At 43.5% G+C, this 25,656-nt stretch overlaps 1 protein-coding gene across 1 annotated transcript in view; it reads left to right on the plus strand.

Moving 5' to 3' along the window:
• GSR (glutathione-disulfide reductase) overlaps window positions 1-22,764 on the plus strand; it is a 145,726-nt gene extending 122,962 nt beyond the window's left edge. The window contains exons 11-13 of the mRNA XM_085641083.1: window positions 5,559-5,690; window positions 7,498-7,631; window positions 22,359-22,764. Coding sequence (XP_085497209.1) covers window positions 5,559-5,690; window positions 7,498-7,631; window positions 22,359-22,508 — 416 coding nt within the window. The 3' untranslated portion in view covers window positions 22,509-22,764. The remainder of the gene's footprint in view (window positions 1-5,558; window positions 5,691-7,497; window positions 7,632-22,358) is intronic.
• The last annotated feature ends 2,892 nt before the right edge of the window (window positions 22,765-25,656 follow it).

Here is a 25,656-nt window from a genome sequence, read left to right on the forward strand (position 1 = left end):
TTTTCTTCATTCAGCCAATAAGAACAGGCAGGACGTACAATATGAAGTAATGAGTCCATCCAGACACCACATAATCAATAAAGTTTCGTATGGCTTCTGGACAGTGTTCATGAATGCCTTAATTCCAATAAAGGAATTGATAAAAAAGTGAATGTGCATAGAATGGCGCTTATCCTTTTCACCAATGGAACAGATTGATAATTTGGCAGTTTCATTTCCGAAAACAACCAGTAATGTAAGCTGAAAATTTATTTTTAGTGCATGCCTCACTATCTCCAGCAAGTAACAGTGATTTAACTTGTAATTATTTTCAGTTTGTTCAAAATATAAACGTTTTCAATAAAACCATTACACACACATTAAAATGTATCTTTCAATAATTAGATTATAAGCATTTTCACTTGTAAAAAACAAATCTGTTAATTGAAAATGGGTGGATAACGTAGGACTACACAGGTTTAATCCATGCCAGATTTTCAGGATATGTAGACAAGTTCCATTTAGATCTACTGAATCTACATACGAACAGGGAATGTACATTTCTTAAGTGTTATCCTGAAAAGTCTGGAATACTGTGGTTTGTCGTTCCATTGGACTTGAGGTTTGCTCTGCTTGCTCCTTTTTCTATGTCATATTTGACACTTAAATTTCTTGCCACTCTCCAAAATGTCTGTGAATCTGCAAGTGATTCTTTCTCTGTTGCCATAATATCTCTGTGGTGTATGCAGGATCTTGTTACTTTAGGCATTAGCTGGAAGTTTATTTGATTCCAATCGCATGGATGAGGGGACATTGCCTTTTTGTTCTGAACATTGATATTTGCAGGGCATTCCGAGCAATAAAATGTGCTGTGATTAAACCAAACCTGCCACGTGAATTCCCTTCGGTCTCTAGATTTCAGAAATGCTAAGGTTCGGCAGGGTTTCTTGGGTGCCAGCCAACCCAAGGTCCAATTAATGCAGCTATTCCACCTGGAAATTGTTTTTTTTTTACACAGAATGGCCTGTGAATGTCTAAAGAACATACTGGGATCTATGCAAACCACACCCCCTGGATTCCCTTGGCTCTTGAGATTTCAGATATATCCAGGGTTGGTAGGGTTTCTAAGTACTGGCTGACCCTGAGCTCAAATGCGGAAGTTGTATCCCAGTGAAAATGAGAAGAAACTAGGGTCTTTTTTTGTGTAGCAGTCATGAAATATTGGACGTCAGGGAGAGGATAAAGCCTCTGAGCAGAAAGACTGCATGTTTTCTTAGAGTGGGGATTGCAGCCTGATGCCATGATGGGCTGGTCCTCCATCCAGTTGATTATTAAAAAAAGACTCCCTGGCACATAGTGGGCTTTCTGTCCACCTGAGATGGGTAGATTCAGTGTGAATTTTGAAATGTGCCCCGCAGGGTGTGTGGAAATGTACCCCCGTGAAGGCACACTGGTGCAGGGTCACCCTCTCGTCCATGGGTCCGAAGACTAACATAAGAGAGATCGGCTCTGGAGTGGAGTAAAACAAACAAAGTTTATTAAATGCTCATGAGCAGGACTGCGTCTGAACAACACCTTCAAGTGTTGTGGGAGGAAGTACACTGAATTCACAAACCATCGTCCTTATATACAATTTTGTTGCAATGCAAGCATGTGGACAGAAATTAAAAGAGCGAGTTTAGACACAGAAATAACTATCAGCAAACAAGGGCAGGTGGATGACCACTTGTTCCGCAAATACGGAGGGGGAGCAGGAATGTTTATGACAGCAGAAAATGGTCAATAGATAGCCTCTAAGACCAGGTGCACCAGCAGCTACAAACCCACCAGCACGTATATTGCTTAGCCATGTCGAAAGAGGTCAAGTAAAGTTGATGACACAAGCAGGGTGAAAAGTCAAACAGCAGAGGACAGAAGAATTGCGAAGGAAGCGAAATAGATGCCACAGCCAAAATAGCTGTCGCTTATGCTAACGTAAAATATTACACGTTTCCACAGGGGCAGGTGAATGGCTGGGTTTGCCCATGTGGTGGTGCTAGGGGTGCTATCCAATACGTGGAAAAGCTGGCCATCAACATTGATTAAAAAAAGGAAAAGAAAAAAAAAAAGAGCAAGGAAACAATGCAATTCCTGGTGTTCTGGTGACATTTCTGAATCCACATGAGAGAGACAGAAGGACACCCCATTCATTACAAAAAGTACTCCTTGATGTCTAGTTGCAACGGTGACATAAAACCCTCTGAATTCCCCTCCCCACCCTCAAGAGGGGATGGGGATGGTTGCAGGGCAGGAAGACTTTGTTAGCCCCTCAAATTGGAAAAGGGAAACGGCACCGTGACTGAAAGGAGAGTCACCCCCATCCACTTCTTTGAAAAGTTGAATCCCTGGTGTACAAGTGGGCTTTCAGCCCCATAGAGTGGTCACATTACGGTCTAAATCTGCTCCTTCTCTCATAGAAGCAGAAATATTGGATGACCTCATATGGTGGGGAGCGTGTCCCAATGCCACGATGTGTCATCCACCCCGTTGATTCTGAAAAATACTCCCAGGTGTCTAGTGTCTTTTGGCCTCATCTGGGTCTGTAGATTGGGGATAATCCTTTAAAATCTGCCTCCCAAGAGAGCAGAACACTGTATTGGCCCCTCAGTAGGAGGGGGAAACTATTGGCCTAGCTTGAGGACTGTCCTCCCCTCCAGTTTCTTTGATGGTTGTATGGTGTGGGACTCTGAGCATTACTGTCCTGTGAGAGACACACACACACACACACACACACACACACACACACACACACACACACACACACACACACACACACACACACACACACACACACACACACACACACACACACACACACACACACACACACACACACACACACACACACACACACACACACACACACACACACACACACACACACACACACACACACACACACACACACACACACACACACACACACACACACACACACACACACACACACACACACACACACACACACACACACACACACACACACACACAGACACACAGACACACAGACACACACACACACCTCCCCCCTACAATTGGTTCTGTCGGGTGAGAGCAATTGCTTCAAAGGAACATGAATCTTAATCCTAAACCATACATATGGATAAGTAATATGATTACTCTTGAAAATGAGGTGGAACATAAACGACAAACAACTCTAAACAGAGTCATATGTGTTTACTTCTGTTACAAAATGGAGTCTTTTTTATACATATTTACATAGGGCTGTCAGCAGTTCAATAAAAATGAAGTGATGAAGATTAAAGTGAAAAAAGTGCTCGGTGACATAAGTGAAATAAGGGTCATTCCTACATGAGCAAGACAAAAACATATATATTGTTTTTACAAAGTGCGAGGAGGGAAAAAGGGGGAGGGGGAAAGGGGGGCAGGCACTAATCAGATTGAAAGTAGGCTGCCTTTAGGTTCTGGCTGATTTCAGTTTCACATTCAGTGACCAATACCCCACATGGCACACTGAAAACATCTCTGCCCCAAGTGGTGGTACTTGAATTTGAATTAAAATTATGTCAAAACCTTTTGAAAATATTACATTGTGTATTCCTGATCGCATGAGGAGCAGCGCAGTGAAAGGCTTTGCTAGAACTAAGCTGGTGTTGTGAAAGTTTTCTATTGCTGCAGTACCTTGCATTCTCTGTATTCACTTGCACTGCGGTACCATCTGTACCGTGCACCAAACTTAGAATCTGAAGAGTGGGACAGGAGAAAGTTGCACATTTATGTTTTTGTTTTCACTAGGATAATACAAGTAACAACTGCGGTGCCACACAGTGATAAACAATTTTCTTCATATTTCTGTGTTACATTTTCTTCCCAAGGTTTACAGTTCTCCTTTCTGGAACATACATATTTAGGCCCTAGCACTTTTAACACCATATGCTGTACTGACCCGAAATATACATCCATTGTAAACTTGTTTTCATTGTATGATCTGAGTTGTAATCAAGTTCTATCAATTAATTTAGCATGAATCTTGTTCAGCTTTCCTGGACCAATAGTACACTGTGAGCCCAAATTTAACACCTTCATTTTCGTATGATTCTCATTCCCTTCAGTGTGAGTTGGTATATTATGTGCACTGTGCTTGTATGCAATTGTTGGACCACTCTACATATCCCCAAGTTGATTAAGGGCCTGTGGTACAAGGTGTGACCATGCCGTTTGTCATAATTGAACTGTGTGCTATAGCAGACCTGTCCTTTGACCACAGGTCCATCTCAGTACGACTTTGGAGACAAAGGCTGCATGTCACAAACTCTTCTTATAGCAAGGCACATACCAATAATCTTTGCTTCATGGATATTTCATTGGGTATCTGCATATGTGGTCCCCCTGCATACTTGATCCACAAGGAAAGTGTTCAACTTGTGGTCATGTGATGTCCAAAGAGTTCTGTTCATCACTGGGATGCAATACCATTCGCTTTGACTCATCAGTGATGTGTCATGTACACTGAACAGTACCTCAAGCACCCAACTGCCATACACCTAACAACTTCCAACAGTTGACCTTACATGAACCTCATGCAGCTACTGTTACAGTTGTTGATGAATGTCATCACATTTGTCCCTAAAATTGTGAAAACAGCATTTTCATACTCCCCACAGTATGTTACACAAAGAGCCTGTTCCTTCCTGGAAACATCCTAGATCCTCATTACATTTGTGTGTCATGCAGTACCCAGTTCCCCAAAGGAAACCAGTGTATTTGGAAACACTAAAATACACATCCGAACAAGACAGATACACACACACACACACTCTCTTTCATCAACCACAAGCATTCCACAGAATGCAACATGTTATTCACATAAACTTTCTGTCATTTGTTTTACGATGGAAATTTTCACTTTACCAAATTCAAACCAATCAATATTTATATACATGTATGTAAACCAGGCCCACGGGTTAATACATTATTTTTTTTTGTTTAAATCGTTTTTATTAACATTTTGCACATTATTAGTAAAACATAAAGTCAGAGCAGCGCTCATGTAGCAGGTGGGAGAAGAAAGAAAAGCGAGTGTCAATAGCACGATGCACAATACCCAATAGTAGCAGGAAAAACAAAGATGTAAGTTATGGCGGGTATTTCCAACCATGAGTCAACGTCCCAGGGAGGATAGAGCAGTGCTGGCGAGTCATGGCACCGAGTAGCATGTACACAATTCAGGTATAGTGCAGTTCGAACCCAACTGGGGACACAGGGCACAACAAAATAAGGACAACATAAGTCAAGGAAGTGTAGGGTGGAGTCACCTAAGACCTGCTGATGTGTCTAGTGTAACCAGGGGGGCCAAAAACTGTCGGGACCTGGTAATAATGGGGCCCTGAGACAGAAGGGTTGGGTCAACTCGGGTGTCAGTGCTACTCTAAGGTTCCGCCAGCTGGGGATATACCTTGAGTAACGACCTCATGGAGCGCATTCGGGTACAAGGTTTAATACATTCTTTACAAAGTAAAACTACATTGTGACCAGAGTTTCTTGAGTTTTCTAATTAATTTTTGTCATGTTGGTTTCAGTGGCCATAGCTGCAGGAAGAAAGTTGGCACAGAGGCTGTTTGAGGGCCAAGAGGATTCCAAACTAGACTACAGCAACATTCCTACTGTGGTATTCAGCCACCCACCAATCGGAACTGTGGGACTCACTGAAGGTAGGTTACCACTTACGAGAGCCAAACACCATCTTACGTAAACATAGATAAGACGATGATGTGAAAATTGTTTGTCCTCTTTCAAAGAGAAATCTGCTTAATGTCACATCATGCCCAGCTATTAAATTTACCAGTGAAAAGATGTGTGACCTTCTATGGGTCCTAATGATTATCTCTTTATCATGTAGTATGGACTGTGTGGTACAAACTGTGTGTATTCAACTTGATCATACTGTGACAAAACAGGAGACCAAACTGTGGTGGCAAGCACATAGGATTTGCCCTACCAAAGGATTTGTCCTGCTGTAAAATAGGACGATAAATAAAATGTGCAATTTCACAAATACAGTAGTACTAGTCTAACCGGTACTTAATGGATCAGTATCTACTTCCAGTGAATGATGTGGGTTCCCAAGTAAGCTTTGGACTAGCACCTACTGGGCTCTGATGTAAAATAAATGTCAAATTAGTGGATATGCCTACAAGTTGTCTCTGTTACCGTGAAAAGAATACATGCTTTCCTTTCACCTGCTATTGTAATTTAGTACTTTAGTACAAGTACTTCAGTTGAAGTTCACAAAAATAACAACCCCCAAAAGCTTTTGGTTATTAAATGAAAGCCAAGGAATGAAGTGATTCCCTCGATGGTTTCATTCAGAGGAAGCACCAGAGCAGCTCAAGGATTGCAGAACTGTTGCAAAGGCTCATGACACGTTGATCAAGGTGATGCATTCTGCATTGCCATTTGTTGGTGTTTGAACTTACAGTACAGATGAAACTTGAATACTTAATATGTCAACTAGAAAGCCATCTTTGTTTGAGAGAGCAGCCTTAAACTTACACAGGGAACCATCATTCCTCAGCATACATCTAACCCCACAAATAGCCAGAGCACAGCAGAATAGACAGATCTTCTTCTGGCATAGTAATGGACTGTACTGCCCTGCTGAGGCCTGCCCAGTCTGTTGAAACAAGGAAACTGCTACAGGCGAAACAGCCTCCATGTAAGCTGGTACTGTGTGCCACCTGGGGTATTTTACACAACACCCTACTCAAGGTAGTTTGTTAACCACAAATCAACTCCACAAAGTTTCATATGATTCGGACAATCCTGCCAAACTGCTTTTGTAAAGTTTTAATAAACATTAGGTTCAATTTGCACTCCCACCTGAATCGTACATCTCCAGGGTTTGTAACATAGTTGATGTGGTGTGAGCAATTAGAAAGAGATCAGTAATACTATTATAATACCGTGCAAATATTAGGAAGCACATGTGTAGAAATTCTGCATGGTAACTGAATGGATGCCTAGCTATACGACTGTTGCACAATGGTTGCTACCTTCAACTGACCTTTTTTAGTTGGTAGCTTGGCCTAGCTAAATGATATTTAATAGGGAGATTTTGTCATGGATTCTGTGGGTCAGAACTTCTCTTTCTCTCTCTGTACACTCAGTTAATTTGTGTTGAATGACCTCAGAGTTTTAATATCATTATCTCCCTAGTGTGTATTTCCTTGCTGCCTTGTTCATTGGTGATGTGTACCCTTGTCCTCATTCTCTAAGTGCCTACTTGCTCATAACTGTTAACTTTTGGCTGTGCTAAACTAAAGTTGCCTCTATGGTGGGACCTCTTCTTGTAACCTACTGCCATCCCATGCAAATATTAGGAACTTGTTTTGTGCCACTGGCTTTATCGTTAGTGTGTGTATCTCTGTCTCCCGACGATACACCAGTTTTTTTTCCCAATGTGTCGGGAGTGCTCAAAACATTTCTTAATTTTTTTTATTTCTTTTCTGTATGTTTCAGAGGAAGCATTGGTCAAGTATGGTAAAGACCATGTAAAGACCTACACAACTTCTTTCACACCAATGTACCATGCGGTGACCACGAGGAAAACTAAATGTGTCATGAAATTGGTTTGTTCTGGCAAAGAGGAAAAAGTAAGTATTAGAAATTTAAAAATAATAGACATGGTGCTATTCAGCTTATCAGACACGTATGTTCAGTGTATTTTAACCAAGGAAGTGAGTGAGGGTTACAGGAGAAAGATCGATTTATCAGGATGAGTTCACCCTTCTAAGAGTCATGACGGAGGCCTGTTGTTTGGATTTAGTTATAGATTTTTTGCTATCGACACAGTCCCTCAAACCCCAGAATTATTTGGTGTCACCACCTTATTCTCTGGGATTCTAGTCTTCTCCAGCCTGAAGCAAGTGAAGCAGTAATCCTAGTAATTGATCAGACACATAATAAGGGAACTGCTGGAGCAGTGATAAATGGCAAATTAGATTATGCCAACTCATTGATGGGGGAGTTCACACTTTTTAAATTGACCAACTGCAATTGGTTCAGAATTCAGCTGTTCGACTGATCTTGACTTTTATGAAGTTTAACAGTGTGTCTCTAGGATTGGAGACTGCACTGGTTGCTAGTGGACTAATGAGTCGTGTTCTGCTTGATTTACAAGTCTATATCATTAAAAAGTGTCACCATTGTACTGTTTTTCTGATGTCTACTTTTAACCACAGATTCCCCACCATAGAATTCTCACCCGGCGCCAAACTGGATTAAAAAAACTTTTAATATAGCAGTACTCCCATGTGCCTCTAGGTGGTATGGTGCAGTTCCACACGAACTCCATAGTGCCCTGGAAGTGATTGACCTGAGCAGTTTATAATCGCCACTCCTACACGCTGACGTCAGTTCCTTTCTTTCTGTACGTTCAGACGCAGTTCTGGAACTCTGCTCCAAGTTTGTCCGTTTTCTGACGACGTCCTAAATGGGTTCACCTTAACACACTGTAACCTCCCCCCCCCCCCCCCTCCCCTTCTCGGAGGTTTCTAGCCATGCCTCGACTGTTAGAAGAAGATGTAAGTGATTGGACCTTCACAAAGTGTGTCTCTGGTGTCTGGGCTCCGGATACGACCGTTGTACGTCTCTGATCTTAAGAAAATGGTGCAGCTTATAAGTGTGCTTTAAGACATGTAATTCTGTGAGTGTTTCTGGGTGGCTTCAAAATGGGGCCCGCCTCTTGCGCTCATAGATGACGTCCTTCCTGTGAGTCCTGAAGGGACTACAAAAAACAAGCGGCATCATGGGGATTGTAGTAGACTGTTACCTGAAGTTGAGGTAATCCAAAATTAGACGAAGTGAGTCTTCGTTATTGTTGCTTGTTCTGGTAAAGGAAAAACGGCTAAGTGATCTGGCTGGACGGTGATGGTAAATCGCCTCTCACATAAATCATAATCAGCCAGGTCAGTTCCCACTTATTCATGTGCTTATAGGTAAAGTGTAATCAGCAAGTACAGTTAATCATAGACTGATCAGCTATCATTAATACTCAGGCATGAAGGTCATGCGGGGGACGACAGCAAATGATGCCGCATCAACGTGGTATCCTCGCAACATGATACAGAAATGAGGCTCTCTGGGGGGCCTGGAAATACCCATGCTAACTAATATATCTGTAGATGCACTAGATGGAAATGTATAATCGTATCATAGGGGTAATAGAGTAAGCACCTATATGTTTACATTTCAACTGAATGTCCCAAAGTTACGTAACCAATAGTCATTTTTGGTTTAGTTGATTCCATGGAATGGAATCATTCAGTCCCCGTGTATGGGTCTGTAATCTATAAATCCAGCGTTGTTCTCTTTCAAGTAGCCTTTTCGCTATGTTCGTGCCACCCTTTATTCGTTTGATTATGGTCCACTCCAGATTATTTTCTGTGTGGCCCTTCTCGAGATAGTGGGCCATGAGTTTTGTGGCTGTGATTGCTCTTCTGATTGTACTCCTATGGTTACTTATTCGTACTTTCGCCTTCCTGGTAGTCCTGCTAATGTACTTAGCTTTACAGGGGCATGTGATCATGTACACTATATTCTCTGTATTTCAGTTTGGGTGGCCTTGCTGTTCCCAGGGGTAGGCGAGGCCCAGTTCAATATGTGAAGTGTGAGTCGTGAACTGACAGCCAACACAAGGGCCGCATGAATAGTGTCCCTTTACATGTGGTTGGTTCCATAAGGTCACTTGTTTGTTCTGCTTCGATTTGTAACTGTCTGCATGGACCAGAGTGTTCCTGAGGCTTTTGTTACGTCATAAGGAAAACATAGGCTTATCAAAATCCAGTTGGTTTGACGTGAGTATATGCATTTGTTATTATTTTCTTAATGGTATTAGATGAGGAGTTGTACGTGGTGACACATATAAGTGCCTCAGTTTCTGTTTTAACGTTTTTCTGCAGCAGTGCGGAGCGCGGTGTATTGCGAGATCTCTTGCATGCTTGTTCTATCACCTTTTTAGGGTAGGCCTTTTCCTGCAGGTTCTGTAACCAAATTTAAAGCATTTTCTTTATTCCAGGAAAGGTTTATTAGGGGTTTAAGTCTTTCCTGGTATACTCTGTGCTGTGTGTGTGAAAAGCATACAGCTCGCAAAACCTTGGGCTCGCTCCCAAAAAATCACTAAAATATACCTGCAGTCCACCGTAGTAGAAAATCCTCTGATGATGCCTTACAGCTCTGATGAGTTCAGGGACGTAGATACATCAACGATGTGCCATTTATTGACCTAGCATCTCAGGAAAATGTAATGACCTGGCATGCCTAGTCAAGCATCTAAAATATCACCCGCTGCAAATAACCCATAGAACACTGAGCACATGAGTGTTTTTAGGGCTCGCTCTTGCGTTGCAGTGCGTAGCACTGCTCGTGCAGCGTGAGCCCTTTTGTAGGGGGTTTAAAACTGTACCTAGAAATTGCACATGCTCGTGCGTGTGCTTTTTCTTTTTTGTTACGGGATTGGCTTGTGCGTGCGTGTATTTCAGAAACAGAGCACGCAATAGGCCAAACGCGGGCGCGTTGCTCCGCCCATGGCCTATTGGTGTCTGTTCCCCGCACAGGGTAACATGTGGTTGGCATTATCGTGCGCAGACGCGTGCACGATAATGCAAAACACATGGCTCGCTTAAGTTGCAATGCTTTTTGGTTCAATTTGCCGGTTATGAACCATGTAGTAAACTACGTGCCATATTCAGCAAATCTTTATTTATACTGAATACACTTTGGTCGCTGAATTTCACATTCCCGGACCATACCTGCCTATGCGTAGTTTGAGCACTGACCACCAAGCAAGTTAATAGTCATTGCTTCCCGTAGTCAAGCATGTTAACCTGCCACAATCCTATTCCTACTTTTCTCATTTGCCGTGTTTAGACTTCCCTCAACACAGCTGTCCTTAGCTTGTCTTGCTGGGGTGCGAAACAGGTCTTTAACTGGCGTTCTGTACACCTTAAGTATGAGGCATCTGTACTATTACCATCCAGCTAGTGCTTTCTATACAACCAACATGCCTTTCTAGTAGAGCTCTTTATATTATGCGTGCTTCCAAGCTTCCTCTTTAAATAAAATATAATATTTATGCAATGAAAGGAAAAATAAATCGTCCAGTAAGGCATAATGTGCTGAATGCTGCCAAGTTTCCCAAATGGGCTTCCGATAGTCATTATATAATATGGTGATCAGCTAATCGCTCATTTGTCTGATGTGTGCTGCATGAGGATGGTGGATTTACAGAGCCATCTCCCTCCTTCATGCAGTGCATGTGAATGCTGGTTAGAGGACGAGCAGGCTACCCAGTGCAAAGCAAAGGGCAGTGAATGGACTCAAGCTTGGAACAGGCAAAGACTTCCCCAGGCATCTGTCTTCACCTCCTACTGGATGAGGCGCCATATGGCTCACCAATGAGGCGAGCAGCCAGAGACTTAGAAGGTGGAAGACGTCAATCAGGAACAGATGCTCCCATCGCTCATCTTATTTACCTCCCGCCAGCACACCTCTGTATTTCCTTATAGACCTTGTTAGAATCCGGGTTCTCTGGTTGGCACAGGTAGGTACTTGTGTCAAGCAGGGAACCTTTCCTCTAGTCAGGGTAAGGGGGTACACTCCTAAAATAACCCCTGCTCACCCTCTAGGTAGCTTGGCGCGAGCAGACAAGGCTTATCTCAGAGCGTTATAGGTTAAGCATTTGTGAACACATACAGTAACCCAGTGACAACACTACAAATGGACACCACACAGGTTTTATATTAAAAATAAGGATTCTTTATATAGAGTTACCACAAGACCATTAAACGACAAAAATACACAATACTGTTACTTTAGATGGTAGAATTTTGCTTAGTTCTCTTAAGTTCTTAAATGCGACACTTTAAGTCAGTGTACCTTTTAGATGCGACACGCAGGGCAACGAAAGTGTTGCAACGATGTTGATGCGATGAAGTTTTTGGTGCAAAGAAATAAAGACGTGAAGATCTTCCAGATGCGTTACGCTTCTCCGATGTTGCGAGAAGACTCGACGTGTCAGCTACAGCGGCATCACCCTTTACGCGATGCGACGACAGCAGCCTTGGCAGCGGCACTCTTCTCCGACTTTTGCGAGACGCTTCCGCTCGATGCGATGTTGCAGCGGCGACACCCCTTTACGCGATGCGACGACAGCAGCTCCGACGGCGGCATGCTTCTCCATGGATGCGAGGCGCTTTTTTTGATGCGGTGCAATGCGACAGCTACGATGGCGACACGCTTCTTCCTCGATGCGAGACTCTTCTCTTGAAGCGGTGCGATGTGCGTCAGCTACGATGGCTGCGATGGTGACCTGCTTCTTTGGCGTTGCGAGACACTTCTTGGATGATGCGAGACGCTTCCGCTCGATGCGATGGTGCAGCGGCGACACACTTTACGAGATGTGACGACAACAGCTCCGACAGCAGCACGCTTCTCTTCCTTGAGTCGCGCTTCCAGCTCCTTGCGACACGCAGTCCCTCAGAAGGCCCAACAACAGCAGCAGGCACTTCCAAAGAACTCTGGGGAGCTGGGGGGTGAAGTCTGTTGGTCCTGAGTCTTCAGCAGGAGGCAAGCTCTATTCCAAGCCCTTGGAGATCTTTTTAAGCACAAGTTGAAATAAAGTCTTTGTAGTCTTTCTCCTCTCCTTCAGCAGCAAGGCAACCACTGCAGGCCAATCCCCCTGGTCAGGGACAGTCCTCCTCCTTACAGCTTTCCCGGTTCCTTCTCCTCAGGCAGAGGTTCTTCTTGTCAAGCAGGATCTAATTTCTTGGGAGCAGGGCCCCAATACTTATACCCCTAATTCCTTTGTTCCTCTGGGGTAGAGGGGCCTTTGCCCAGTCCAAACCAGTTCCTGAGCACTTTGTTGACATGACTCTGACTTTCTTTTCAGGGTGCAGGGCAGAGACATCAGCCGCTCCACAGGAGGTGGAGCCAGCATTGTGGTGGCAGAGCACAGCCCTATTCAGTGTCCAGGTGCACTTTACTGGGGTCTGACAGTAAACCAAATAAGCCAATCATGGAATCCAACCAACATACATTTTAAATAGGGAGCACTTGCACTGTGGCACTGGTTGGCAGTGGCACAGTGCTCTGAGCAGCTAACACCAGCAAAACACATGAGGCACAGCGACAAAAAGTGGAAGGGAGACTCATGCCAAGGTGCCAGGTCTAACAGGCCTCGATTCAGGGAAGGGCTGGGTGTGCAGTGACAGACGGACATGGTGCTCGTTCTCCAGCAGCCCCACGGTTAGACCTGCACTATCCTGACAATAAGACTTAGAAGGAGGCGAACTGCGGCCATCAAACGTATGCTCAGTAGCGCATGCATCAGGTCCCACCCTGGTGTCCCCACTCTGACCCCATGGCTCAGCAGAACTGACTATTAAGGAAGAACAGCGAGGCCCACAAGGTAAGTGCCGAACCAACCTGTGAGTGCTGATGTGTGTGCCTTTTGTTTATTTAAGTATGCATGTGAGAGTCTGTCTGTTCTTGTATGGATTGGAGATTGTGTGTAAAAATGAAAGTATGAATGTCTGTGTATGTGGGTGTGTTGGTATGTGCGTGGGGTTGCCTAGAAGAGTAGCTCAATAGGAAATGTGAGGGACATACCAAGAGCATATATAAGACAGGTGGCTGGGTGGAGGAGGGGTGCGTAAAACACATCTGGTCCACTGACTGGTTTATAGCCAGAAAGATGATTAAGTAAGAGAAGTGTGGCGTGCTGACTAGTTTAGGAGGCCTGCATATCTCGTTTGAAATTAGACAAGACCAACACAATATTTCACCATCCATGGTTGATGAGATTAATAGAATTCTATCAGGTAATAGTGTCACCTTATAGTTACACATCTTACAAATGTCAAAATGAAATGCTATTAGAATCACGTGATACAAGGGTAAACAGTATTGCAGTGGGAAGCATATAGGGTCCTTCATGGCTATTAACAGCAATTCATTTGAAATAGGCTTTCACGGTTGGGGAAATTTGACTGTTAATTGACCTATTTGGCTCCTTCTAAAAATATCCTTGGAAGGCCCACTCTTAAATCCACCCAGGAGAGTGGGATTCTATTGGCTGACCAGGAGGTAATGGAATATTATTCACGAGTACCTGTAGAACTGCTTATAAGCTGCAACTTGTAGCCACATTTCTACTTGCTTTAATTCTAAAGGCGATTTGCTTACTTTTTTCTCAAAACATTTTCTGAGGGAGCAGGATCACCCCCTGAGTGGTTTGGGATAACAAACGTCTGTGTTAAAAAATTTGGGAATGCATATTTGACAAATTTGTTTTAAACTCAGGATCTGGCAGTGATTCCAATTACATGTGGTCTCTGGTGTGATGAACTTAAATCCAAATAGAAAAGAAAACTACATCTTGATGAGCAGAATCATTACCTCTTCTAAATCAATTTTCATATTAATCAGACATTAGATATGGAACAACCTCCTGAAGCAATTTAGAAAGTCCCAACCTACTCCCAACTCCAAGGGGCAATGAAGACATGGCTATCCCCACCGTCCTGTCATGACCACAATGTTGTATTTCATGACTATTGAGAACCAAACAAATTCCCGGTACAAGAGTATAGGAAAGTGCCCTTTTTGTATGGCCACCCCCGACTTTTTGCTACAATGCTGATGGTTATGACTGAAAGTGCACTGTTGCCTGCTGTCCAGGCCCCAATGCCAGTGCTCTCTCCCTAACAAGCATCTGCAATGCAATAGGTATCGCATTTACTGAAGTTCGAGCTATTGGCATCGTAAATGACAATGTCTTTTATGTATGTTTGATTTTTAAAACGTAAAAGGCATTGTCATTTGCAATGCCAATAGCTTAAACTCTCGTTAATGCGAGACCTATTGCATTCCAAATGCTTCGTCTTTACAGCGCAGCCCAGGGTCAAATGCCATGCACTCCTCTCAATAAAATCAATAGGTCTCGCATTTACGTGAGTTTAAGCTATTGCCATTATAAATGACAATGTCTTTTATTTATGTTTTAAAAACCAAAATAAAAGGCATAGCCATTTAGAATGCCAATAACTCAAACTTGTTCCTTTTTGAGTTGTCCATCTTTTGAAACAAATTGACACATTACCACATTCTTACACTGTGGATGTTAATTTAAACATAGAAGAGGAGCCAATGATGAAACATGCCTCAGGATGAGAGTGAGAGTTCAACGTCCTTTTAACTAAGGGCAGGGCTATAAGTGGGATGCAAAAACTGGGGGGGCCTATCAAAGGGACGTGGCCAATGTAATTAAGGGTGTGGCTTAAAAACACGTACGCTATAAATCTGTGCTTAGCATAGTATGCCGCCCGACTTGTATTTTGCGGTTTCAGTCATTGCATCCAGATATATGATACAACAAGTAACATCATACCTACAACAAGTCAGGACTAGTGGCTTTGTCAATGGTTGTTAGTTGCATAAGATAAATAAGCAGCAACTATGGTTTGTATATAGTATTGAAAAAGCTTCCACTTAAAACCCTGGTGACACCACCACAATGTTGCTGCTCCTGAGTTTCAAAAAGAGATGGGAAAGCCAGAGAAAAAGGACTCTCTTTAAAGGATTTCTCTTCCCCCTACAACGCTCACCTGGCATGACGTCATGCCGTAACTTCTCCACTAGTGAGAAGTGAGCAGTGTGAGCACGCGCACATTGATGTGCCTGCTGTTACTGCAGTTCTGCAGGGCACAAAACAGAGCCTGATTGAGACCCGTTTCGAGGTCCCCTTTAAACAAGCATTGGCAAAGCAATAGGTCTCGCATTACTGAAAGTTTGAGCTATTGGCTTTGCAAATAATGCAACAACAATAACTCAAACTTTTAGTAATTCGAGACCTATTGCATTGCAAATGCTTGTTTTATAGTGGGGTGAGGGCAGGATGTGGTGACTAAGAATAAAATGTCTCATATAGATGATCATCTGAGTGCATCTTGCAAAAAGGATAGGGTTCTTTCACATCATAGGAAAATTGGCATGCTGCAACTCTAAGAAAGTGAGTTGTTGGTATCCAAGGAAATAAGCATGTACACTGTTTTGTTTAATTGACATATGTAATGTTACATACCCTACACAAAAGGCTTGCGTAGACCTGAATGCTAAAATCAGCTTCTAACTTTTCCAACTGTAAGAAATACTCTGACAGAAATGCATTGACTGAAAATGCCATGCATATTTCTTTAATATTACTGCAGATTTTGAAATCATGTTGATGACCTCACTTACATTGTAGTACTTTCTAATGCTGTTTTAGCCCTTCAAATAGTAAGTGTGTATATATGTATGTATGTATGTGTATATATATATGTATGTGTGTGTGTGTATGTGTTTGTGTATATGTGTGCATATATATATACATATATGTAGTTCTCAGCTGTCTGTCTGTGCCTGCCGCCTGTAAAACGTTACCTGCCACATCTTTGAAGAATCCCTGGTGGGACAACGGTCCCAGGGGCTACGCCGCTTTTTCCCGCTATACCTGCACACTCAGGGGAGGACTGCAACCCCCAGAGTGCACCGCTCCACACAACAGCTGCCGCGAGTGAGGGGGAGGCGTGGCCAACGCGCTTATAGTGCAGCCTCTCCCACCGCTTCGCGGGACGCGCGCTGGACGCAGCCCAGGCGAAGCCCGGACCAAGGGCGGGCCCAGCTATGCCCGTCGGAGACTGAAGGAGACCGGGCTGGGCCACCCCACTGACATTACATATACAGTGTAAGCCGAATAGTTACTCATGTAATCTTGCCTATTCATTTATTCTCCTATTCAAAATTTGGGGATAATGACTAAGAATAAGCGCAAGGGGAGAGGGGGGTCAGGAGCAGTGGGAACTCTGGACGCGTTTCTGTCTCTCGCTGAATCCGTGTTAATGCACGAGATTCAACTCACAAAACGCAGACTTTCGTTAGAACCCCCACGACCCCTCACCGGAATGGTTTTAACTTCTGTACCCGAACAAAATGCAACTGTTGATTGTACTCCCCAACCAGGTCATACGTATCTGGTGCATGTGCAATCTGGGTCATGCATAGTAGCCAGTTTGGACAGCACTTTATCTTCACCGCCTGCTTCCCCAGCTAAGGTGCTTACCAAGCGGCAAAGGTCCACACTGGCTCATGGTGGGGAACCCTCACAAAAAAGAGGAAAGTACGTGGCTTACCTAAGACCAGTCATCAAGCATCCAAAATGGTTAAACGTAAGCCCGCAATAACTGGAAGTGAGGGAGGTTTTCAGTCCGCATCTTTATTTACAAATTTGGGTGCCGGCCATACCAGTATCACTGTTACGGAGGAACAGCCACTCCGTAATATTGAGGCTGATTTCCTAAACCGGGTTGAAGAGAAGCGTACAGCCATGATTGATCCTCTGATGTAGAAATTGTCCGCAATAGATGCGAGACTAGCAAAAATAGAGCAGCTTTTATTTAATACCCCTCAACTTTCTTGTGGAGATCGGCAGGAAGGAATGGTTGAAACCAGACAGGAGAGTAGTTCTGATATTAGACCCCTTACCAATGTAGCATTATGTCCTCCCCTGTCGGGGGTAGTCGTTTCAACGGCCACCCCTATGGTAACCCCCATTACCAAATGGCACACAGAGCAGGACAAGCGGGCCCACAGGCTTTATTGCAAAGTACGGGTGGGGTTACGAACACTAATATGTCCCTCCATCTCCCACCCAAAGCGACACCCTAAACAATTGTATTGACAAATGTTCCAGTGCTCCCAGCAAATGCACATGAACACTGGTCTTCCTTAAAGAATAAGGCATTATACCTCCTGAGTACTAGGACTGGAGTAAGGAACCATCTTCATTCAGAATTTAAGATGGTACGAAGAATCTCTTGGGTCGGTAAATCTCATAAGGCCTTTAGTGGAGGCTGTGTGGTTTTAAGCTTTAGTTCCCCGGGCCTGGTCCAGCTAATATTGGCTAGGTCAGGGTCCGGCTACCCTAGTAAGGACGATATCAACATACTTCCGCTGTTTTTTTTTTTTTATCAAACATGTGTCAACTGCGGAAGGGGAAGGGGAGTACCGAGGGAACCTGCATTTGAATTGGGTCCCTATAACTATGCGGTCCCTACTTTTAATAGATTTGAAGCCTTTGCCTCAATGGATGCAATTGATTGACTCCGACCCAATTCTAGTCCTGTTAGTATCGACACACACGTACAATGGGAGTTGTGTGTGGTCGACCCCAAAGTAGACACCCATAAATTACGAGGATCCCAATTAATATTACCAATTGCTCAAAGGGGAGAAACTTAACGCGGTTGAAAATATTGTGGGTGAAGTTAGGGATGGCAGGCTTTCTCAGACCAATGTTTCTTTTTGTGAGGGAGTCCTGGGTTGCGTCCACGTAACTTACAAACAGCCTATCACCCACAGTACAATTACGTGTTCCCTTAAACCTAATCTATTGCTAGCTTCTTGGAACATAGCAGGGATAATGTCAAAAATACCCTCAGCAGAATGGTCCACTTTTATTGAAGGCCATGACATAATGGCCTTTCAGGAAACCTGGGCCATGGATCACGTATATCGACAGGGTTTTCTAAATTTCTCTAAAACCGCTCAGGGGGGTCAGAGGGGAAGACCCATGGGGGGCCTTACCACATGGGTAAGGCAGTCAGAATGTTATAGGGTGGAGGAATTTCATATTGATAGTAGGGATATCTTAATAATTAAATTACAGATGCCAAATGTCCCCGACCTGTTGATCATTAATGTATATGCGAGAGGGATGCCAGGTGGAAAAGCCTCCAGTACTGTTGCCCTTTTAGACACTTTTCTAGAATAGTATAAAGATGCAATTAACTTGATAATTGCCGGAGATTTTAATGTTCCTTTGAACCATTAGACAATAATGACGTCAACCTTAGTTCTGAGGAGGACGCTCAGTGGAACATTCCGTCTCTGGACCTTCCTCCAATTAAAAAATGGACCAGAGCAGCGCTGCAGTTAAAAGTGTTTCGTTTGGAACGGGGGGTTAGGGCTGTAAATGGGAGGTCTGTACAGATAAGCAGGGCTCGCAAACTTACAACAATGGGCTGAGAAGCAGTCGCAAAGACTTTATTTTTCTCAATAAGGAATTTTGGCCCTCCCTAATAAATGTCAGTTCAGGAGCGGACCGAAAGCGATCACAACCCCCTAGTACTTTCCATGCAGCTTAAAGGTTTTACGGACGTTGATTGCTAGGCACCTGAAAATGTCTTTGAAGAAGTGCAGCTAACTAACGATACAAGGAGAGTTAAATGGACCAAAGTTATTAACAAACTAGCGCACCTAGCGCAGATGACGGAGTTGGTGGCAAGTGCAATAGTTACCCTTCAAAAATGTGCTACACAAGAGGAAGTTAATCTAATCAATTTACCGGTCCACAATGAATTGTTTAACAAGCTCAAAGGCTTTTTTATTACAAAGGTTAAAAATCCTCAGAAAAATGTTGGCCCCAAGGTGGCCGCTTGGTACGGGAAACCATGTAAAGAGGCTTATAGAACCCTAGCTAGGGCAATTAGATCAAAGAACATGGGAGACATTAAAAGGGCAAGGGCTGGGTACAAGTCAGTCCAACAACAAGCTAAAAGGGACTGGGATGAGCAACACTGGGATGAGTTGTTCAAGGCTAGCAAAGGGAGAACCATGGCTACTTTCTAGCATCTTGTGAAATGGGGCGGTGGCGAACCGAGCCAAGCTTTAGCTAACCATGTAGCCCCCGAGCAGTGGGTATCTCATTACAAGGCCCAGTTCGCCGTTGCGGAACAAGACCCAGAACAATTTAAAATGTCCCCATTTAATTCCACTCTGCACTTTACAAAGAAAGAGGTGGAAATAGCGTTAAAGTCAGTCCCGCGAGGTAGGGTGCCTGGGTTGGATTGTATTCCAGCTGACCTGTTCCTGCATGACAAAGCGAATTGGGTAATATATATCCAGCTCCTTGTGAATGCGATTTCCAGCGGAGCCCCTATGCCCGATACATAGTCAGGAGCCGAAATCCTCCCAATTTTTAAGAAAGGTGACCGCTCCAACCCAGGCTACTATAGGCCTATAAGCCTCATCGACTGTATACAAAAAGTCACAGCTAGGCTGGTATTAAGTCGAATCCAGGCGTGGATAGACGAATTTGATATCTTGTCTCCATTACAGGCTGGGTTCCGATCACACACCAGCACTATTGATCAGGTTTTTAGGTTTATTTTAATTTACTGGCGAGTGGTAATTATAGGAGGGGGTACCATTTATGCAGCTTTTATTGACCTTAAGTCGGCTTTCGATCTTGTCCACGTACCAAAATGTGGAGAGCATTTGTGGAACAGGGCATGCCATTTGAACTTTTGGCATTTTTAGTTACTCTACACAACTCTTATTATGTACAGGTACGTTGGGACCCGCAGGGGAGAGTCACCAATAGGTTTCCCATTGCATAGGGGGTTCGGCAGGGGTGCGTTTTAGCACCAACCCTCTTTTCTTTGTTCAATAGGGCAGTGCAGTATTTTCAGAACCACCCTACCGATGCTCCTACCCTAGCATTCATGAAGATTCCCCTGCTTATGTTTGCAGATGATACCCTGATAATTTCCAAAACACAAAAAGGACTCCAGTCGGCTATTGCTAGATTTGAAGAGTTTTGTCGGGAGCATGACCTGATGGTTAATGTGGAGAAAACCAAATTCATGGTTCTACATAAACATAAGGTTATAAAAGGTAGAGTTGCAATGAATGAAGTTATCTTGGAGCAGACTCGGGTATTTACATATTTGTGGATTGCCATAGGTAGTAAACTTAATTGGAAGCCGCAGATCGATCTTCTGGCCCTTAAACATGCTCAATTGTCCGGTGCCCTGTTGAAGGAGCAGCGCCTTTCCTATACTAAACCTGTTGCATCGGTCCTAAAAATATATAATTCTAAAATGAGCGCCTCGGTTTTATATGGGGCTGAATTATGGGGATTTGACAACTTAGTTCCCCTGGCTACAGCCCAAAATAAATTCTTGAGGGCCATAACTGGTCTTCCCCAATCAACACCATTATTGCCCCTCTTTTTAAGATTTGAGTTGCTATTGTATTGAGGACACAGCACGATTTAGACCAGTGACATATTGGAGAAGGCTCTGGGTTACACCAGAATTGTCCCGGTATGCCGAGGCTCTTCTTGAAGTTAGGGAGGCAGACCTTATGTGTAAAATTCCCTGGTTGAGACGGTTAAAAGCTACCTTGAGCGAGACGGGGATGAGTAGATTGTGGGAAAACCCTGCTGATAACCTCTTTCCTCCGAAGAAGAAATTTAAGGCGATATACTGGAATATGGTCAAAACAAAGCACTTTTCCACTTTAACAAGTCCATCACTAACAAGGGAATTTTTAGAGCATAAGCATGATTTGGAGTATGAAGGCTATTGGGATTTTATTACTACCTATAATGATAGGAAACTCTGCCATCAATTTAGGGTGGGCTCACTCCCAATCAATTCGTTTGTGAGTAAATGGCACGCCCTGAACCATAGTAAATGCCCCTTCTATCCAACACAGAACAAATCCTTAGCTCATATTTTATTTGTATGCCCTGTTTATAAAATTCCTAGGCAGAAATGGCTCAAACCAATTTGCCTAAACTTGGGCACTAGTTCTGACAATAAAGCATTCAGGATCTTAAAAACAGCTACTAATGAACCTATAGTGATTGCTGTTGTCAAATATTTAAGTTGGTTGTGGGTCACACGTGCAAAGAGGATGAAGCTATGATACTGTTTTTTGGATTTTATAATGAGGGAGAAGTACAAATAGTATTGAGATGTATTAAAATTCCGTGCACTCACCTGGTTATTTTTATACATAAAATGAGATTACTGGTACTGATTTTTGCGGCACCACTGTCAAGTTTTATTAGTTTTAAATGTATTATATATTAAGGCATTTTTTCATTGTGGATCTATCTCCTTCCCTTTTATTATTACCTTTAAATGCACAAACTTGTCAAAACCCATGCAAATGAAATTGGTTATCTTGTTTTAAATGTAAACGTCTTTCATGATTTTTAATCGAAATAAAGACATATTGAAATTGAAATGTATGTATATATATTTGTGTGTGTGTGTGTGTGTGTGTGTGTGTATATATATATATTAGTGTAAGAGCCATCTACAAATAAGGTAGTGTAATGCTTAAAACACCCTACACATCCATCCTGGAATAGTTCATATTCATGGGATAATTCTGGCAAGTTATTTATTGTGTGCAGAATATGTTAAGTAATAGACCCTTTAGCCTAACTGTATATACCCTTGGTAAACCTCTTGTGTTTCTCATTCTAGGTGGTGGGGCTGCACATGCAAGGATTGGGGTGTGATGAAATGCTACAAGGTTTTGCAGTTGCCGTCAAAATGGGGGCCACCAAGGCTGACTTTGACAACACAGTTGCCATTCATCCTACGTCTTCTGAAGAGCTGGTCACACTACGATGATATTGAGGCCACTGCTTTCAAGCATTGTTATTGAGGGCCAGTAGGATCATGTCGACCCTTCCAGAGAAAATAATCTATATATTTATAGACCTATTATAGACCCTGTGCTTTTTTTAATGAAGAGTCAAGTAAAACACACTCCCTTTTGGAATTTTGTACCTAATAGTAAAAAAAAGTTTAAAACTGTGCTTGTGGTGGAGGAAGGTGTCTAAATTCAACAATGAGTATATGCAAAAAATAAATGACATTGATTGCCTCTTTATGTTTTTTTTAACAGTGATATTTAGTTAAGAAATCTGAATCTCAAAACAGACATAAATGAAAAGGATCTTTGTAACTTTTATGTGTTAAATATGATCGATTTGGAGAAGATATGCAGGCAAATTATTTTTTTTTTTTACTTCTCGTCGTTTATTTTTACCTTTTCAGAAAAAGGAATAGGATAGTTTTGGACAATGTAAAGAGAAATATAAGAAGCTAGATCAGATGGAGTCGTAATAAGCAGTGACATTGGAAAATAATACTTCTGATAGACTTCTAACTGCAGTTTCCTCAACTTGCGAATTTCCCCCAGGTGCCAGACTTGATCTGTAAACTTTAAAACCATTCTCTCACGCATCAGTGGTTGCCATGGGCAGCTCCATCTGGCATATATATCTTGGCGTGGATGGCACTGTGCTAATACTATGCTTTAAAGACTTTGATAGAAAAGCATACATTTGAGGTGAGCAAATTTTGAGTGTCGCTGGTGTTGAGAGTGCTCTATACTGAAGCTGCTTCCCACCTAAATTTGAGAACTACCCAGAGTTCTCTGCTTCCTATTTTTTGCATAATTTATGCATCACTCTTTGCCTGAAAGGGCATTGTTTTGATATATATATATATATCACCTCCAAGCGCTGACGTCAGGTCGTTTCTTTCTGTGCCTCGACGGGGATCCAGAGATGGCACTGCTCACATTTGACAGATTTTTTTTCCCCTCAGGAAAGTTTATCAAATTACTCAAGTGTGCAGATATGGTCCTAAAAAGACAGGTTTCAAGCTGTGTTGTGACTGTCCCCAACAACTGTCAGTGACAGATACCCGCAACGTCCGCCTCTGGTGCCTCAATACCCCGCTCGACTTGGAGTCATGCTTCTGCTGCTCACAGATGGATTTAAAAGCCATCTGCGACCGCAAAGCCAGGTTAGCCATCCAAACTCCATCTAAAGAAGTGATCCTGATCAAGGGCACAGACACGCCTTTCTGCCCGAGCCCAATCTTCCGAGCATTTAAAAATGAATTTGCAAAGTTTTAGAGATTTCACAAAAAAAGCACAAGAAGTCAAAACACCGGTCTCCTTCGTCCCACGCACGACTCTAAAGTGTGACGCCCCAGGAACCCTTAGGCAGCAGAGCCATTCTGCAAAACTGACTCTACTCCCACTACTCCCACTTGAGCGAACTGCAACAGCAGATTAACTGCGTTAGCTCTGAGACCCTGCAGGGAAAATCTTTGGTACCCATCTAGTTCCCACTGGAGTGCCTGTGGACCTCACGGATCCTAGGTGGCTGCCTGTTGTGATCACTTTGCCAGATCCGTCTATGACGCCAACTGCACCACTTGACTCCAGATCAAGGTCGGCCACTTCCACGAGCACTGTGCCACTGGCTCGAGCCATGGCACAATGCCCGGCACCTTGATGCTGATACCAGTGACACGGATCCAATAGTTCGGTTGGGTCCCAAAGCTTTGTCCCTACTCTCTGGACCACAGCAGTATGCACAATCCAACCAACCTATACCTCACCAATATGATGACAATAGTGATTAGTATTCTGGACACCTCACCAAACTTTGGACTATCCTTCCCAAACCTGAACATGGCTACAGAGGATTTCGCCTCCTTTGCCATGGTGAGGAGGTGGTCAGAGGTTCTAGGTCTCTACTCACCCATGCAAGAGTTTAAAACAAATGTCCTCACTGAGGTTCTGAACCCAGCTCAGACAAACCAAGAACCTCTGTTGCCTTTTAATGAAGCCTTTATTGATGTCCTGGTGGTTACCTGGGAAAAACCAGGACCTTGTCCCCCAGTGACATGGCATGATGGCACAGGCCTGCTTCTCAGGGATCTGGATTTCTTTATTCAACACCCCGCTCTGAAGAAAGTAGTGGTGCGGGTGTCTACCAGTTGCCAGAATTCCAGGGCCTTCCCTATGACCTTGCCTGAAGAAGAATTCAGAAGAATGGAAACATGTTCAATATCAATGTTTTCCAGTGCCAATCTTGCCCTTAGGTTCGTCAACCCCTCATGCATTCTGGCTAGGGACTTGCGCATGTTGTGGAACAGGTTAGCGGACATCTTGCCAGCTGTTTCAGAAGACATTAGATTAACCTTACAGCGTATTATTTCTGATGGCCAAGATACGCTCAGGCCTGGAAACTATTAACTGCCTGGGAGGAGGCAGTTAGAACCAGCATTGTGCTGCAGCGCCTCACATGAATTTGCTTCACATGCTTTTGATGTCCAACAACCTCTAACAGTCATGCTTTTTGACAGCTCTGGACTGTTTGGAGTGAAGGCTGACTTGGCCTTAGAAAGGTTCAAAGAGAGCAAGGTCACCACCCACTCTCTAGGCCTAGCTCAGCCATCTAAGCAGTTCCCCCACAAAACCTCCCCTTTCGAGGCTTTGGTAGTGACTTCCAGCCGAGGCAACAGCTAGTGCCTTAGAAGCAACAGGCTTCCCAGTCTTTTCAAGGACGAGGCCGGAGGCAGGCCAACAGTGTTCAGGCCTCCAGGGCAACGCGCTACCCAAACCCCAATGTCCTTGCAGACGCCGCAAAACCACTTTAATTTGTCCTTGGCATTGCATGATCGCTCGGTGGCAGGTTGGGCAACCTTTTATCTCCTCAGATTACCGAGCATTCCACCAGACCAACGGGTGTTCCAGATCATCGAAAAAATATACTTCTACCCCCAGATATGCAACACATACTGAAACTCCTCCCGGAAGACGACTTATCCATACTCTGTGAAGAGTTTCAAGTGCTCTTGGCCAAGGGAGAAATACAGAAGGGGCTGGCATCAGAAATTCCGACTGATTGTTACTACAGTTACTCTCTGTTGCCAAAGGACGGAAGCCTCCCTCCTATCCTAGACTTTTGCCCTC

The sequence above is a fragment of the Triturus cristatus genome, chromosome 2_2, assembly GCF_964204655.1.
Source record: "Triturus cristatus chromosome 2_2, aTriCri1.1, whole genome shotgun sequence".
Lineage (NCBI taxonomy): Eukaryota > Metazoa > Chordata > Amphibia > Caudata > Salamandridae > Triturus > Triturus cristatus.